The sequence below is a fragment of the Impatiens glandulifera genome, chromosome 1 (assembly GCF_907164915.1).
Source record: "Impatiens glandulifera chromosome 1, dImpGla2.1, whole genome shotgun sequence".
Taxonomy (NCBI): domain Eukaryota; kingdom Viridiplantae; phylum Streptophyta; class Magnoliopsida; order Ericales; family Balsaminaceae; genus Impatiens; species Impatiens glandulifera.
The window spans coordinates 9,731,920-9,749,843 of NC_061862.1; the positions used below are offsets into that span (position 1 = coordinate 9,731,920).

Below are 17,924 nucleotides of genomic sequence, written 5' to 3' on the forward strand. Positions count from 1 at the left end.
TTAATGAACTTATATAACAATCTTGTGTTGTGGCAGAGTACATGTGATTTATTATTATTATTATTATTATTATTATTATATATATATATAAATTAATTTTCTTTCTTTTTTTTAGAGTTTATTTACTCACTTCTTTTCCATGTAAACAATAATGTAATGTAATATTATGTTTTACTTATTCAATTTGTCTTTTGTTACAAAAAATAAAAAACACAAATTATATAAACAAAACTAATAATGTTAATGTGGAAAATTATTGTAGTAAAGAAACCAATAACCATGCATGCAACTTAGTCAACATTAATAATCATGCAACCCCTTAAATATTTGTTTGTTTAAAAAATGTAAAAAGTTATCTTTTCAGAAAAAGATGAAGAAGTAATATACCAAATAAACTTATTAGGATCCTGAAGATACATGCATGGCGCTTACAAAAAGTGCAATTCTCTGTCCACGGGTTAGGGGCATATTGCTTATGAGCAAATTCAAGTCTATTTTCTAAACTCAAATGACTCCAATTAACCAGTTTCATATATTCAGCCTTTTCCGGAGGATTAATTCTTATGTTTTTCGCCGTCATCCCACATATCTTACAAATCCTGTTACAAATAATTAATACTATTCAATTCAATTTATATATAACTTAAATATTAATTAATTAATTACCTGTTGTCTTTCTGATTAAACAAAGTCTTGGCACATTTTCTATGAGAATAGCCAAGATCCTTTTTGCATCCGCAACCAAGCATTACAAAATCTCTTAACTGCGCCCTTTTGGAATCAATAAGACAGATCCTGCAAACAAATTTACCATTCGAATTTGGATTCAGACTAACAACAAACTTCTTTTGATCATGTTTTGTATCATCCATATTCCCAATTTGTCCTTGATCAACATTATTCCCAATTTGTCCTTGATCAACATTGACTTCCTCGGTTTTAATCTCATTATTGTCCTCACGATCTCGGTTTATGTCGACGGTGACAAAACTAGCCACATCTTCTTTGGTCTTTTCTTCTTCTTTATTGTCTTCGTCACAGTCATAGCTCTTCAAAGTGCTCCCCTCCTTTTGGCACTCAAGAGATTCTTGATCCGTTTGCTCCAATTCTAGTATCATATCTACAAAATATTAATGTTGTCTTTATTGGAGATTCAAATTAGGGCAACAACTTCAACCAGATCATACAACCATCCAAATATCTATTATGTTATGGATGAGAGAAGAGCTAGAGCATAATTTAGAAAAACAACAAGATTTAATTAGTTTATGATGTTTGATTTTTAAATGGATATGGAGGAACACATTTTCAAGTGAAAACAAAGAACTTAAATATATTGTGGATATATAGTTTAGATTAATTAAGATAAGGTTTGACTTGGTAATTATAATTATGTGGACTACCGAAATAATAGTAACCAAAATAACTGCTCACCACAGAAATAGTAGGAACACTCCCCCAAATACTGATTCTTTGTTTAATTAATACAGTTATACTCGTATAATATTCATTATCCAAAAGAAATAATTTAGGATCAATAATCCACATCATTAGTCAAATATCCTAATTATATATCTCATTCTTAATTTATATATTTTTTTAAATATTATTAGTTAACGAGTCCTCATTATATCCTTAATTAATATATATATATATATATATATATATATATTATTTATTTATTTATAATATACTCTCTCTATTACTATACACATATTTTATAAGAATGCTCTGTATTAAATAATTTATAAAAAAAAACTGTATTATATATAAATACACGTTATATAAAATAAATATATAATATAAGTAAGTGTTTGATATGATATACTAATTATATATTAAGTTGGAAGAGATATAAACAAGATGTATAAATTATATAGGTTACTAACGTTTTATTGAGTGTTTTATTAAGAGAAAAAATATGTATAAATTATATATGATTTATTATTTTGTGTTTGATTCATTATATAAAAAAATAGTAAGAAGGGTAAAAGACTATTTTAACTTTATATTTTTTAAAATTATTTTTTAATTATTATTTTATTGTTTATTATAAGTAGTTTTATTATTATTTAGATGAAATTTTATAAAATATAATATATAATTATTGTATAAATATATTTTTAAATTAAATAATATTATTATATGATTTTCATTATTTTATATACAATTCCTTATAGTTTAATATATAATTCTTTATAGTTTAACTTATATAATTATATAAATATATTATTTAGTATAAAAAAAATTAATCTGATAATTTTTATACATAAATAAATATAATTATTATTTAAAAATAATAATAATATTAATTAAACTATAAAAGTCATACAAAAAATTAATTTATAAAATAAAATTATATTTTATTATTAATAAATAATATTTATAATTAATTATATAAATTACTGATAATATAATTATTAATTAATACAATTTATGTCTATATAATTTATTTATGAAACTAATTTATATTTATAACATTCTAATTTTAAATATTATTTTATTAAAATTATTATTATTAATATTTTATTTTATACAAATAATTATTATTATTTCAATATACAAATATTTATAATAAGGATATTCCCATGCCTCCATGAGGTCCTGGGTTTGAGCTGCGACAAGTTTTGCGTCTGGTTAAATGATTAACTATGTTTGCGGGCTATGTACTTAACTCGCGGAGATTAATCACACTCAATAGTAGCAGAACCCAACGTTCTAAAAAAAATAAAATAATACATAAATATCAAAATTAAATATTAATTAATATATAAATAAGTTTTATATTTTTGTTTATAGAGCAAAAAGCAATATATAAATTAAAAAATTAAATAAAAATAAGTAATTGTGTATTTATTATTAATATTTCAATTTGAAAATTAAACATTGTTAAATTTAAATTAATATTTAGATATAATTTATTATTATTTTAATATTTTAAAATATAATAAAGAAATTAAAATTTTAATAATTTTATAAAATTATGGATAAAAGAAGAATATTAAGTTTTATAATTGTTTATACATTCTTCTAACTAATGTAGGCAGGTGTTGTATTATACCCTTAATATTGTATATAAATATCAATCAACAAATAATCATAATCCTTCTGATCTAACGTAGATATAACTAAACTTTATCTACAGGATTCTATCACTTACCAAAAATAAATTTATAGAAAGAATTTAATTGATTAAAAAAATATAATATTTTATTCTCTTTGTTCTCTTTTTCGCAATTATCAATAGGTAAATATATAATATGGATCATATTATTTTGTCACCTTATATTATATATTTTGTGAGGAGTGATAGAGAGAGATAATTTAGTGAGGGAATTTGGTGAGAGAATGACTTGTCAACACCTTGTAAAATGTAAAAATTGGAGGAAAGAGAAAAAAAAGAAATTATTTGATTTTTTCAGCGAATAAGATTATAAATTATGCCGTCATTCCCTCACCAAATTCCCTCACCTAATCATTTATCTAAAATCATATTTTGTCATCTTATTTTAATGATGGCACTCATAGTTATGAATCATGATTATATATATATATATATATATATATATATATATATATATATATATATATATATATATTTATTTATTTTAATAAAGTAAAAATAAAATTATTACATGTTAATGCTAATGCTAATTGATTGAGTTATTTTTTTATCATTTATTAGGCTGGACCAAATTTTCATCTTAAATAGTTAGAGGAGTATCATTTTCATCTCTATAATTAGAGGAGAAGAAATGATAGGGTTATAATATTATAACAACATAATACCTTACCTTATAAAGATTAATCAAATTTACATTTATTATTCTTTTTAATTGTCTCCCTATTTTTAATCCTATTTTTATGTTCTCAACAAGAAGAAGAGATCTGATAGTGAAGCAACTTCTTGGTGGTCTTCAATATTGTCAACCTAAAAAAAATAAAAAATGAAAAATAAATAATCTAAAGTGTTTTGATTTTAAAAAATTAATATATATATATATATATATATATATATATATATATATATATATATATATATATATATATATATATATATATATATATATATATATATATATATATATATATATATAAAACCAATTAAATATAAATACAACATATACAAAATTGAAATAGATGATATTTACTTCATCATTAACATTTATAGTAAGAATATTAGGGGCTTTTGTGGTTATGACATTTAGTGATCTTCTTCCTCCTCTCATTCATTGTCCTAGTCATATCATCAAAAGAGAAAGAAATAATAACAATTTGGATAATAAGAGATTTTCATTTAATTTTTTTCTCATTAGTTCACCGTTCTTTTCCTCTTAAACCTCTTATTCTTACTTTTACTTCGGTCAACCAACAATCTTATTTAACCAACACTATCTTTTTATTTATAATAGATCTCTCATTTTACTAATCTCTGACCTCATTTCTGAATTTAATCATCCAACATTAGTCACATTTTTTACCTCCACTTTTGACAAACTAACCATCTCATCATATCACCCACCTCTTTACCCTTATTTTTTTTAGTCAACCAATAATTTCATTCACATATTTAACCCCACCAATATTCTTTGTTCTCCAACCACCAATCCAATCGATCTCTCATCTCTTGACCTCACTTCGAACATTTTGACCACAACGATCATTATCGCGACCTCACTTTCACACTTCGTTCAATCGATATCTCATTCATAAATTATAACCACCAATATCTCTAATAGTAAGCATGACAAATTGACTTACCCTAATTTTGAAATAATATTATTATTTTTAATAATATTAAAATAATATTTTGAATTTTTATATTCAAAATAACTTAAAGAAGAAATTAAATCATAATTAAGGGTGAACTATTGTGATAATTGAACCCTAATAAGAAAAATTATTCAAAATTCCAAAAATAATTTGAGAATAAACTATTGTATTTATTTTACCCAAATTAGATTAAAGAAGAGGGTGAAAATATTTAATTGTGATTTCTTCATATGTTTAATTTGTGACTTAAGCAATTAAATAAAATACCCAAAATTCCAAAAAAAATTAAAACAATCAAATTTTGATAATAATTTTTATTATGAATCCAGAATTTTTTTGTGAAGAAATGAATTTAATAAGAATTAAAAATTAATTTTAATAAACCTTTTAAATAAAAATAAAATCTGATGATCCCGTGGAGCAGAAGTTATTTTTAATCTTTGCAGCAGTTATCATCAGATCAGCGCTCAGAACGTGCCAGACCCCCGTTACAACGGATCAAGCGCGCAACCGACCGCACTCAATCAACTAACGGGACATACTAACCTTGTTAGTCAACCGAGCTGACCGCGAAAGGAACTCCAATGGAACCTTGCATTCTGTCACCCGAAACGACGTCATTTCCTTCGTCTTTTCCGAACTCGCGACCTCGCATGCGCGATTCTTCCAAAATCTCTAGCTTCCTCCACATGCGATCAAATCCATTGATTTTTTCGGTCACGTGCTCCTCTCATCGACGCCTACGTTTCGCCCCTCCAGCCTTTTTCTGCCATAGATAAGGCTGTCAGCAAAGTGGATAGAACTTAGGGATAAGCTCGTCGGAGGTCAAATTCGACTTGGATTGTCATCCTCGACCGACCTACTAGTAGTATAAATAATCTCTTACCCTTCCACCACCAAATCATCAAACAAACACCAAGAATTACAACTCAAATTGATCTATGAAGAACCCGGCCAAAATTGATTTTTTTGAAAATCTTCTCCGGCGTCTCCTACTTCGATTCAAGCTTCTGGACAGCTTCCAGCATCTTCTAGGAGTGTTCTCTAACTATTGGTATGAATCCAAAAGCCTTGAATTTCAGTTTGTAATCAAAACTTTGAATTTTTTCAAGTTTTTTGTTTAATCAGATTTGTTCTGTTCTTGAGCTTAATTATGTGATTTCTTTGTTAAGAATCATAATACATATCTTGTTTGAGCTTTTTGTTTAAAGAAACCAGATAAAATCAACCTGAACAAAAAATTTTGAAAATTAAATTTTGAAAATTGGATTTTTAAAAATCTCATCTTCTTGAGTTTAATCCGATTTTTTTGGTTTGATTAGTTGTTATACATGTTTGTTAACATGTTAGAATGAATCTCAAACAAGTGTAATCACATTTTGATCATGTTTGATCAAACTGAAATTTTTAAAAATTAAGCATAAAACTGGATTTTAAAAATTTCATATTCTTACTTTAATCCGGATTTGTTGATCCAATTAGTTGTTATACATATTTATTAACATGTTAGGATGAATTCCAAGTAACTATTTATCATTTTGATCATGTTTGATCAAATCTTGTTTTTAAAATTTTTTGGATTTTGATTTAATCTTCAAAAACTATTTTAATGATGTTATGATGTTCTTGTTTTGGTTGTGTTTAACTATATTCATCACTTGTAATTTGTAGCATTCATAGGAGCTCCCTCTTCATCCTTGATAAGTTTAATACCTGGAACTATTGGATTCCTTACAGTATTGTAGTCCATCATCCCAAACTTATCAAGTAATTTAGTGGCATACTTCATTTTGACTAATGAAAAATCCCTTATTGCCTTGTTGAACTTCTACTCCCAAAAAATACTTCATTTCCCCAAGGTCTGTCATCTCAAACTCTAACTTCATAGACTCCTTAAAATATTTATTCATGCATTCATATAAGCTCACAATGATGATCCTATATCTCGATAAAACCTTGATAAGTAATGTAGGTTTTGATATACATTGTTGAAAGCCTTCTTTGACAAAGTATGAGTCTATGCGACTATACCATGCCCTTGGATCTTGTTTGAGACCGTACAAAGCTTTATTCAACTTATAAACCTTGTGTTCTTCTTCCTTTTTTATGAAACCGTCTGGTTTTTCAACAAAGACTTCTTCATATAACTTTCCATGTAAAAATGCACTTTTTAGATCTAGTTGGAAAACAATCCGACCCTTCTATTTAGCAACAACTATAACTAACTTGATAGTGTCCCATCTAGCCACATATGCAAACACTTCATTGTAGTATAATCCATATTTTTGTGCATACCCTTTCATTACAAGCGTAGCCTTGTGTTTCTCATTCTCTCCTTTCTAATTCAGCTTCGTTTTGAATACTCATTTCACCTCTAATAGGTTTGGCTCCTTTAGGAAGTTCAATTAAATTCCAAGTTGAATTCCTCTCTATAGCTTGTATTTCTATTTTCATTACATCTATCCAATTTAGGTTTGTTACTACTTCTACAAAATTAATAGGATCTTGAGAGACAAGAAGAGCTAGATTCACATTTTCTTCATTTTTATCAGAAAGATCTACTCCCATCAGATAATCTCCTTGCCATCTAGGTGCATTTCTCAACCTTATTATAGGTGTTTTTTGTTTTAAAATTGGAGATTCTGGATTATCTGATCCACTGTTTGTATATTAATCTGATCAATCATCAGTTTGGGATTTATTCTATACAGAAACATCATTTTCTTCTAGTATATAACCAACCCATTCAAGTTCTGTCTCTCCACTTTCATTCAAGTTCCAACCTTTTTCTTCCTCAAAGACCACGTCTCTATTGACGACAATTTTCTTGACAACTGGATCATACATACAATAGACCTTTGACTGATTGCTAACTCCAAAGAACACATAACAATGACTTTTGTCATCCAACTTAGCTTTGTTCTGATCTAGGACATGCACATGGCCAATACACTCAAGCATCCTCAAGTATTCCACTCATGCCAACACACCATTTCAAGCCTCTTTTGGTGTTTTCCCTTTAACAGAGTTAGTGAAAATCCTATTTATCTCATAAACATACCATTGTACAGATTATGTCCAGAAGTCTTTGGAACACTTTTTTCCTGTCATCACACTTCTTACATAATTCATTATAGTTCTATTCCTCCTCTCAACCATACCATTCTGTTGAGGAGTATAGACTGTAGTTAATTGTCTTTTAATTCCTTCATTCACACAGAAATCATCAAACTCTTTTGAATATTAGTACGTAAATACAATATTGATTCACCACATTCTTTCTCAACTAAAAGCCTTAAACTTCTTAAACATTTCAAAGCTTCTAGATTTTTCATCAAGAAAATAGACCCACAATTTTCTACTAAAATCATCAATAAAACTGAGAAAATACCTCTTTCCACTTGATGATATTAGTGTAATGGGACCACACAAGTCTAAATGAACTAGCTGTAATTTCTTGGTAGCCCTCTTTGTCTCAACTGCTTACCAACCATACATTCAGAAAGAATCTCCTTTGGAATATTGATTGATTATATGCAGACCCTTCACTAACTTCTGAATTTGCATAGTATGTAAGGCTTTGTAGTTGAGGTGACTTAATCAACAATGCCACAATTTGACCAAATCTTTTGTGACTGTTTGCAGACAATTTGAGTATTGAGGTTGAGTGTCAGTCTTTATTATTATGTCAAAGTTGAGAACAAACATTCTATTTACTGTCATCTTTGATGTGAGTATCATCCCCTTTTCTAGATGAAAGATCTTACATTTTTCATTCTGAATTAGAATTGAAAAAACCATTTTCTGAAAGTTTCTCTATGCTCAACAAATTGTTATTGATGTCTGGAAAATAAAAAACTCCATAAATTGTTTGTTTTTGGGCTCCAATCTGCATCCTTATACTTCCTTTACCACTAATTATAAGTCTTGATCCATTTCCAAGCTTGACAATACTATTAAAATTTAGGTTTAGTTGAGAAAACCAATTCTTGTGTCCACAAATATGATTAGAGCAGCTGGAGTCTAAGAACTATGATTCCTTTGACTTTAGCTCGGATACTCTAGTATCTTGATTCTCTACATAAGCCATCAACAACATTTATTCTTCTTCTTCGTTAAATTCTACATAATTTACTTTATCTTCCCATGATGGACATTCATCTTGATATTGTCCAAGTTTGTGACAATTGTAGCACTGTACTAGATCCTTATTTCTAGGTACTTTTCATTTTCCTCTTCCTCTACCTCTTAGCGAACCTCTTCCTCTTCCCTTGCTTCTTCCTTCATCTAGTACATATGCACATAGTGCATGCATAGTTGTCAATAGCGTATAACGCTAAATAGGGCCAAATATGCTCATGGATATAGCGTAAAGAGAATAGCGTAGTGAGGGCTATTTGAAAATAAAGCGTTAAAAACATGTAAATATCAAAAATAAAAAACATCACAAAATTAAAAGTTCAAAACATAAAAACCATAAATTCTTAAACTACAAAAAGTTCAAAACATAATCTAAAATTCATTGTCATCATTTTTTTCATCAAGATCGAGATCATCTTCTTCATTTGAAATTGCATAATGCTCGGCATCATTCTCATCTTCACTTTTTTCATCGAGTCAAATTCATCTTCTTCATCTAAAAGATCAAATGTGTTAGATGTTCCTACTGGTCTTTTCCCCCTTGACTTAGATGTTATTGCCTTTGAGATTCTTAAAGGCGTAGATGAAGTTGTATTTGATTGTCTCAATGTATAATGAGCTTCGTCAACTCCAAAAATATCGGCTACATCTTGCCAAGTCAAATCATCACCATCATGAACAAAGTCACGCTTTTCATTTAGTATCCCTATCAACCATTCGTTGTCATCATCTGGTTCACTTAATATGATAGGATCGATGATATCAAGGCTATCATATCAACGCTTCAGAGCTCTATTGTACTTTATGAACACAAAATCATTTAGACGTTTTTGTTCCAATCTATTCCTTTTTCTTGGAATGAAGCTGAATTTATTTGTATAGGTTTGTCAAGACATAGTAACGAATTTTTAAATAAGTAATATTATAACTAGTAAATACTTACATGTTCAAACACTGGCCAATTGTGCTCACAACCAGAAGAGCTACAAATGAGACTGAGTATCTTTTGGGCAAGTCTTTGCAATTTTAGTGTCGAAGCTCCATATGAGCTCCACCATGCAGCTAGATAATATCAATGGTTATATAACTTCTAATATTTCTTATTAAAGTTAAAAGAATAAATAAAATATTCTCTTTACTTGGTGATAGAACCTTTCTCATTTCGACTGCAATTTTCTTTTCCAAAATGTCCTTCAGCTTGTTTATACTTTAACAATTCAGCATGAATTCAGCTTGTTTCAGGATCATTAGTCAACCTATTGATTGCATTATACAACCCAGTAACAACTTTCTCATCCTGTTTTATCTTAGTATTTTAATAAAAGAATTCAGGGTTCAAGAAATAGCACGTTGCATGCAAGTCTTGATGAAGCTATAATTTCCATCTTTGATCAAGTATCTCAAAAATATCTTTGTATCTATCTTCATTATTATCAAAGTCTTTTCCTATTTTCTCTTTAGCCCTATTCATTGCCTCATATATAAACCATAACAGGTTTCTTCTCCCCATCTACCAACCAAAGTACCTCCAATAATCGACCACCGACTTTCATAGCATAAATGATTGAATTCCAAAATTAAGGCATCAATAGAACTTTTTATGTTTGCTTACCCATTTGTTTTTTTGCAAATTTGCTTTTGCTCCAATTTCCTGAAGTAAATATTTTTCTTAAATTTTGTTTATTCTGCTGAAAACTCCTCATAGTTAAGAATGCAGTTGCAAAACGTGTTTTAGCTAGCCTAATAAGATCTCTTTGGACATTTAACTCTCTCATCATGTTCAACAACATAGTTTGGTTATATATGTATCCATTAACAATGATTGCTCGTTCAAGTGCTCTCTTAAAGTCCGACATTTTGAATATGTCCTCAAACATCAAATCTAAACAATGTGCGGTACAAGGGGTCCAATACAAGTTTGCATATTTCACCAACAACTTCTTTCCTATAAAATACGTAATAAGTTATTGAATTAGACTATGAAATTAATGAATATTAAAAGATATAAATTAGTATGTTAATAATTTACCGGTATAAACATTATTTGATGCACTGTTGGTGACCACTTGAACAATAGTATGTACTCCAAGTTTTTGCACAAATTTATCAAGTAACTCAAACATTTTCTCACCATTGTGAGAGTAGATAGATGCATAAATGGATTCAATAAAAATGCTACCTTTTGGGGTGTTCACCAAGAAATTGATAAGAGATCTCCCTTTTCTATCTCTCCATCCATCAGCCATTAACGTACAACCATTCCTTGTCATTTCCTCTTCATTTTTTTTCAAAATTAATTTCGTGTGGTTAATCTCCTGCTTTAAGAGTGGTTCTCTCACCTCGTGATAGGTAGGTAGTTTCATTCCAGGACCATATTGTCCATTTGCTTCAATCATTGGCTTGAAACTATCATATTTAACCGCATTGAATGCGATCCCTGCATCGTACATCCACCTTGCAAAATTTTGAGCGGCATCAGATCTTAATTGTTTCCGAGCTTCTTAAAATTAGATTGTTTTTCCAGTTTAATTCTTGGTGTATATCTTAAAGAAAGAATTTATAGGACTTAATTGTCGTAATTTTTTTTGTGGTACTACTGACGAGTTTACCGATGAAGAAATTGACGCCAACCGCTTTCCACGAGATGAATTAGGATGTGAATCCATATCATTTATTTGCTCTTGTACCTCAATATCATCATCAAAATGAGGTATAAATTATATTATAACCTTTTGAACAATTAAGACATTGTCTTTTGATTTATATATTTTACTAGAGTGATTTTAATCATTTGACTTGTTTGCATGTAATTTGATAAAGTAATTCAACAGACATAACCGGAGACTTCCATTCGGTTAGCATGCTTGAATCTTTAGTTTCCTATTTGAGGGTCCGCGGTAGTTTAAAATTTCCTGAGCGTGGCTCGAGAAGCGTGAGCTTCTCCCTGAGTTCATGCCCCGGTTTTTCGGAATAGTGTTGGTTTTGAAAACATGCAGTTTATGTTTAAGGCAAAAGTTGTTTACTATCGGTTAATCGCAAAATATTTTGGAAGTAAGAAAACTTAGCTTCCTATAGCGGCTTGGTGAAAATATTTGCAACTTGCTGTTCGGTTGAGACATACTCCAGCCTGATGTGATTTTGCTGCACATGCTCCCGGATGAAGTGATGTATTATATCAATATGTTTTGTCCTTGAATGCAACACTGGATTATATGTAATTGCTATCGCGCTGGTGTTGTCACAGAATATTGGAGACTCTTCAGCAGTTATGCCGAAATCCCTTAGTTGCTGTTGGATCCAGAGGAGTTGTGCGCAGCAGCTTCCGGCTGCTAGGTACTCTGCCTCTGCGGTTGAGGTTGCAACTGATGTTTGTTTCTTGCTGTACCAAGAGACAAGCTAGTCACCCAGAAACTGTCTTGTCCCGCTTGTACTCTTTCGATCGATTTTGCAGCCTACATAATCTGCATCAGAGTAACTTATTAGATTAAAACTCGAGTCTTTTGGATACCATAGTCCCACATCTTGAGTTCCTTTTAGATATTTTAGGATTCTCTTAGCCGCGGTGAAGTGAGATAGTTTTGGATTGGCTTGAAATCTTCCGCATACTCCGACCGCGAACAGGATGTCCGATCAACTGACTGTGAGATAGAGGAGTGAACCGATGATTCCCCGGTATGCAGTTATGTCTACTCCTTGACCGTCTTCGTCTTTGTCTAATCTTACAGATGAGCTCATCGGAGTGGCTGCCCCGGCACAGGTATCCATTCCAAATTTCTTCAGAAGTTCGGCTGTGTATTTTGGTTGACTTATGAATATTCTAGTTTCGATTTGCTTAAACTGAAGACCTATGAAGAAGCATAGTTCTCCCATCATACTCATTTGAAATCTGTCAGTCATTAGCTTTGAAAATTTATCACATAAAGTTAGATCGGTTGAACCGAAAATAATATCATCCACATATATTTGGACAAGTAGGATGTGTTCCTTTTTCTCAAATTTGAAAAGAGTTTTATCAACTGAACCAATCGTGAATTTATGATCAAATAAAAATGCGGTTAATGTGTCATACCAAGCTCTTGAAGCTTGTTTTAAACCGTAAAGGGCTTTGTCTAGCCGCTAAACATGACTTATTTTATCTGGATTTTTGAAACTTGGAGGTTGTTCGACATACACCTCTTCATTTATTTTACCGTTTAAAAAGGCACTTTTGACATCCATTTGAAAAACTTTAAATTTTTTAAAAGCTGCAAATGCCAAAAATATTCTAATGGCCTCAAGTCTATCCACATGTGCGGATGATTCTTCAAAATCAACGCCTTCTTCCTGTTTGTAACATTGAGACACTAGCCGGGCTTTATTCCTCGTAACTAAACCGTTTTCATTGAGTTTATTTCTAAACACTCATCTTGTTCCTATAACCGATTGTCGTTTCGGTCTTGGAACTAGGTGTCAGACTTTATTTCTCTCAAACTCGTTTAATTCTTCTTGCATTGCTAAAATCCAGTCGGGATCTAGCAGTGCTTCATCCACCTTTTTCGGCTCAATTTGTGATATGAAAGCTGAGTTTTCATATATTTCCAAATTTTGTTGCCTAGTTCGGACGAGTGATGACATGTTACCTATTACTAGTTCAAGAGAATGATTTTTATTCCTTCGGAGGTTTATTCTAGTAGTGTCTTCCAAGCGTCCGGTTGACTGATCAGGGTTAGACAGATCGGTAGGCTGAACAGAGTCAGGCCGACCGATTTCCTCAATGGACACTGAGGCGTCAACTTTCTGCGATAAAGCAACTTGATTAGGCTGAGTTTCAGCATTAACCGCTTGATCATTGACAAACCGTCTGTAAACCGGAACCTCTTCTTCATCATAAAAATAGATATTGAAATTGTCCATTCTGTTATGAAAACGAAGGGTACAACGGTGTTTCGTTCAACCGATTCATCAAAAACAACGTGAGATGATTCTTCAACCGTTAAGGTTCTAGTGTTGTAAACTCTATATGCCTTACTTACGGCTGAATATCCCAACATTATTCCTTCATCGGATTTTGCATCAAATGCAGTCAAATAACTTTTGCCGTTAATGTGAACATAACACTTACAGCCAAAGATCCTAAGATACCAGATGTTAGGAACTTTGTCTTGGTATATTTCATAAGGAGTTTTAGTGAACCGTTTAGTGATTAAAGACCGGTTTTGAGTGTAACATACAGTGTTGATAGCCTCAACCCAAAATTTTTGAGCGATACCCGAATCGGCTATCATAGACCTTGCGGCTTCCTTAAGAGTTCGGTTTCTTCTCTCGGCCAGAACATTTTTTTGAGGAGTTCTAGCACTAGATAACTCGTGTCTAATACCGGAATCATCAAGAAAAGTAGTTAAAGTGCTGTTTGTAAATTCGGTTCCTCTATCACTTCTGATTCTGTCTACTCGAATAGATTTCTCATTTTGTATTCGTAAAAGCAATTTTATCAGGTTTGGTGTAGCTTGATTTTTGGAAACTAAAAATGTTACCCAAGTGAATCTGGAATAATCATCAATGACTACCATGGTATAATGCATGACTCCTAAGCTTGTTACCCTAACCGGACCAAACAGATCCATATGTAGAAGTTCTAAACATCGTTCGGATTATTAGTTTCCATTTCTCTTGAAAGATGATATTATTTGTTTTCCCATTTGACATGCAGCACATACTTTATCTTTTGAAAATTTGACGTTTGGAAAACCGTGAACTAATTCCTTAGAGCAAATGAAATTTATTGTTTTAAAATTCAAGTGGTTTAGCCGTTTGTGTCAGAGCCAGTTCAGGTCATTCCCAACTATCATGCATACAGGATTTTCAATCTTAGTTTTCCAATCAAATTTATAAATGTTTTCTATCTGGTTTCCGATTAACAATGTATCACCTTGATGGTTTTTAACTAAGCATGCATGCTTATGAAATTCAACCGTATATCATATGTCACACATTTGGCTAATGCTTAATGAGTTGAAATGCAAGTTTTCTACTAAGAGCACGTTATTTATAGACAAGTTACCATGGACAATCTTACCCTAGCCCACGGTTCTACCTTTTAAGTTGTCACTAAAAGTGATCATTGCTCTAGTTTCATAAATGATATCGGCTAGTAGTCCGGTGTTTCCGGTCATGTGTCTTGAGCATCCACTATCCAAGTACCATTCCGAGTGTCTTAGCCGGTTGCTTTTCCTATCCTACAAAAAATAAATATTTACACCTTTCTAGTACCCACATTCAGTTGGGTCCGTGGTTGATTAGTCCCTTTGGGATCCAGATTCTCATGAGTCGGATCACTTTCCCGGTGTTAGTTCTGATTGTGTTTGGCTTAACCTCTTGTTGTTTGCCTAAGAGTGCCTTATGTGGTCATGATGATTGTTTAGTTTTCTATGGTCGTGTCTCTATTTTTTTACTAGCTGACCGGTTGGTTTTCCTTCTCTCAAGATGAAGCCATTTTTCCGAGTCGGTTGGACTTACATATTTTATTTCGTTTTTAGGTTAAGTTATGCCTCATTATCGGTTGAAGAGCTCTTGACAAATCTTACAAAGGGAAGATTGTCTTTTGTGAGTTTCATACCGTTGGAATAGTTCTGTTTGGCGGATTTGTTGTTTTTGTATCCAAGACCAAATTTGCATTTGGGATGTCTTTGATATTTACACATTTGGTTTACCGCTTCTCGGGATCTTTCCCAAGAAGCCGTGACGTATTTGTTTCTTTCATTTTCTTCGTTAACTGATTGAACTGTCTCCTTGAGCTTATCATTCTCTAAGGATAGTTCAGCCGGTTCATATATTGTGGTTTCGCATGGCTCACCAACGGTACCACTTGACTCTCCAGTTTCGTGGTTTAACCGGGTCGGTATGAAGGCAGACAAGTTTCTGAACTAAGCGACCATGTCGTTGAGTGCAGTAACTAGGTCTTCTTTAGTAAATCTATTAGATGAAAAGTCGAATACCTCTTCTTCATTTTCCATGAAGTAGGAGGCTCTTTCTTCATCACTATCGTATGCCCAAACGCTTCCACCATTGGATGCTATTAATGCTTTCTGGATTTCTTTTCCTTCACTAGTTTGTTGTCTGTCGTTCCTTTGATGATCGTTCCTTTGGTTGTCATTCCTTTGATAGTCGCCTCGATGGTTATCATACCTTTGATAGCTACTTGCTGGTTTTCGGTCATTTCTTCTTGGTTTTCTGCACTCTGACTTGTAATGACCAAATTTGTCACAGTTATAGCATCTTACATTATATTTATCGGCATAATTATAATTAAAATTATTGTTTGATGGTTGATTCTTCTTCATGAATCTTCCGAATTTCTGTGCTAGCATGGCCATCACGTCTTCACTGATCTGGTCAGCGCTTTTGATGAGAACCGGAGCGGTTGATACAGGGACCGCCGGTTCCACCGATGTAACGAGAGCTCTGGTTGCGGTTTATGTTGATGCTTCGTCTTCGATCCGAGATATCATCTCGAATTCGTAGGCTTTCAAATCCTCGAACACATTGTGCAGCTTCATCTGCCCCAGATTGCTCGATTCCCTCATCACCATGGTCTTTATGTCCCATGTACTTGGCAAGGATCTTAATGCTTTTACAATGATCTCCCGGTTTTCATATTTCTTTCATAGTGTGTGTAACTCGTTGATCACACTGGTGAACCGATCACTGAATTCCTTCATATTTTCTCCCGGTTTCATCTTGATGTTCTCATATTTTTGAGTTGCCACCAAGATTTTATTCTCCTTAGTTCTTTCGTTTCCTTCATGAACCTGAATGATAGTTTCCCAGGCTTCCTTTGAATTTTCACAATCTTTGATTTTGTTGAACGTGCTGTCATATTTAGCTTTGAAGATGTGTCTCATACAATAGTTGTCCAGGTTACTTCTTCTTCTATCTTCAGCTGTCCATGCATCTTTCTCCTTGTTAATCTTTATCGGTCCCTCCTTTAGGATGGTGCTCATTTCATCATCCAATGTGATCAGATGTAGATACATCTGAATTTTCCAGTCGTTGAATGCTTCACTGTTTAGCATCGGTGGCCTATCGCTGTGGGTCATGCTTCCCATCTTCTTTCGGTTGGTTGGGTGTTAAGATTCCTACTATGATACCACTTGTTAGGACCGGGCTCCGGCTTAAGGGAGAACTCTTACAATACACACACCAAAATGGAACTAATCCGGTTAAGGACTAGAACCGCTCTTAACACTACACAAGCCGTCACAAACTTCTTGAACTGGGTTCAAGTGCGGAAGTAGTTTGTTTCAGCTTAAAGCAACGAATATGATTAACGATTCGGTTTGGAAGGTATTTAGAGGGATTCGGTTAAAGTGGAGAAAGTGACCGGTTCGGTTTGAATGATTTATAATTCGGTTCGGTTAGCGTAAGTAAGCCGGAAAGTAAAATGCAGAAATACAACACACAGATTTTTATGGATGTTCGGAGCAAACTCTCATACGTCACCCCTTATTTTAAAAAGATGAGAAGGATATTCACTAACTTGAATATTACAACAATCACTCCGACCGAGACTTATTTTCTACTCGTCGGTTACACTACTCACAATGATGTAATACTTTTACTTAATGTAAAATGTACACACAATACAAGAATACTTTTGGGAAGTCCAATTAATATTCAAGGTCGCGCGTAAGATTTCTTTTCACTGTTTCTCGTCTGTGTTTTCTGAAGATGTTTCGTCTTCCTTTTATAGTACAAAGATGACAACGGTCATCTTTTTCTCTCTCCAGGAGATTGGTCAACTGAAGTCGTGCCGGTTCAGAAAGATTGCGTGCACGTTTTGTCATTTTGGACACTTGGCAGACATGCACTTAGAAAATTTTCAGTTTGGACACATGGCAAGCATGCACTAGGCCAGCCGCCTGAATCAGATGTTGTTCGTAGATTTAGATAAACAATTTCATCATTGTTTTCGTTGCATGCTTCTGATCTGGATCTGTTCTTCTTGTATATTTCCAAGAAATCTCTATATCATC

At 32.1% G+C, this 17,924-nt stretch overlaps 1 protein-coding gene across 1 annotated transcript; it reads right to left on the reverse strand.

Annotated features, from left to right (window-relative positions):
• Positions 1-352: 352 nt before the first annotated feature.
• LOC124942778 lies at positions 353-1,118 on the reverse strand. The gene is made up of 2 exons (XM_047483367.1): positions 667-1,118; positions 353-599 (listed from the first exon to the last, which is right to left on the reverse strand). Exons 1-2 carry the CDS (start codon positions 1,116-1,118, stop codon positions 353-355), a joined length of 699 nt encoding a protein of 232 aa, XP_047339323.1.
• Positions 1,119-17,924: the final 16,806 nt, after the last annotated feature.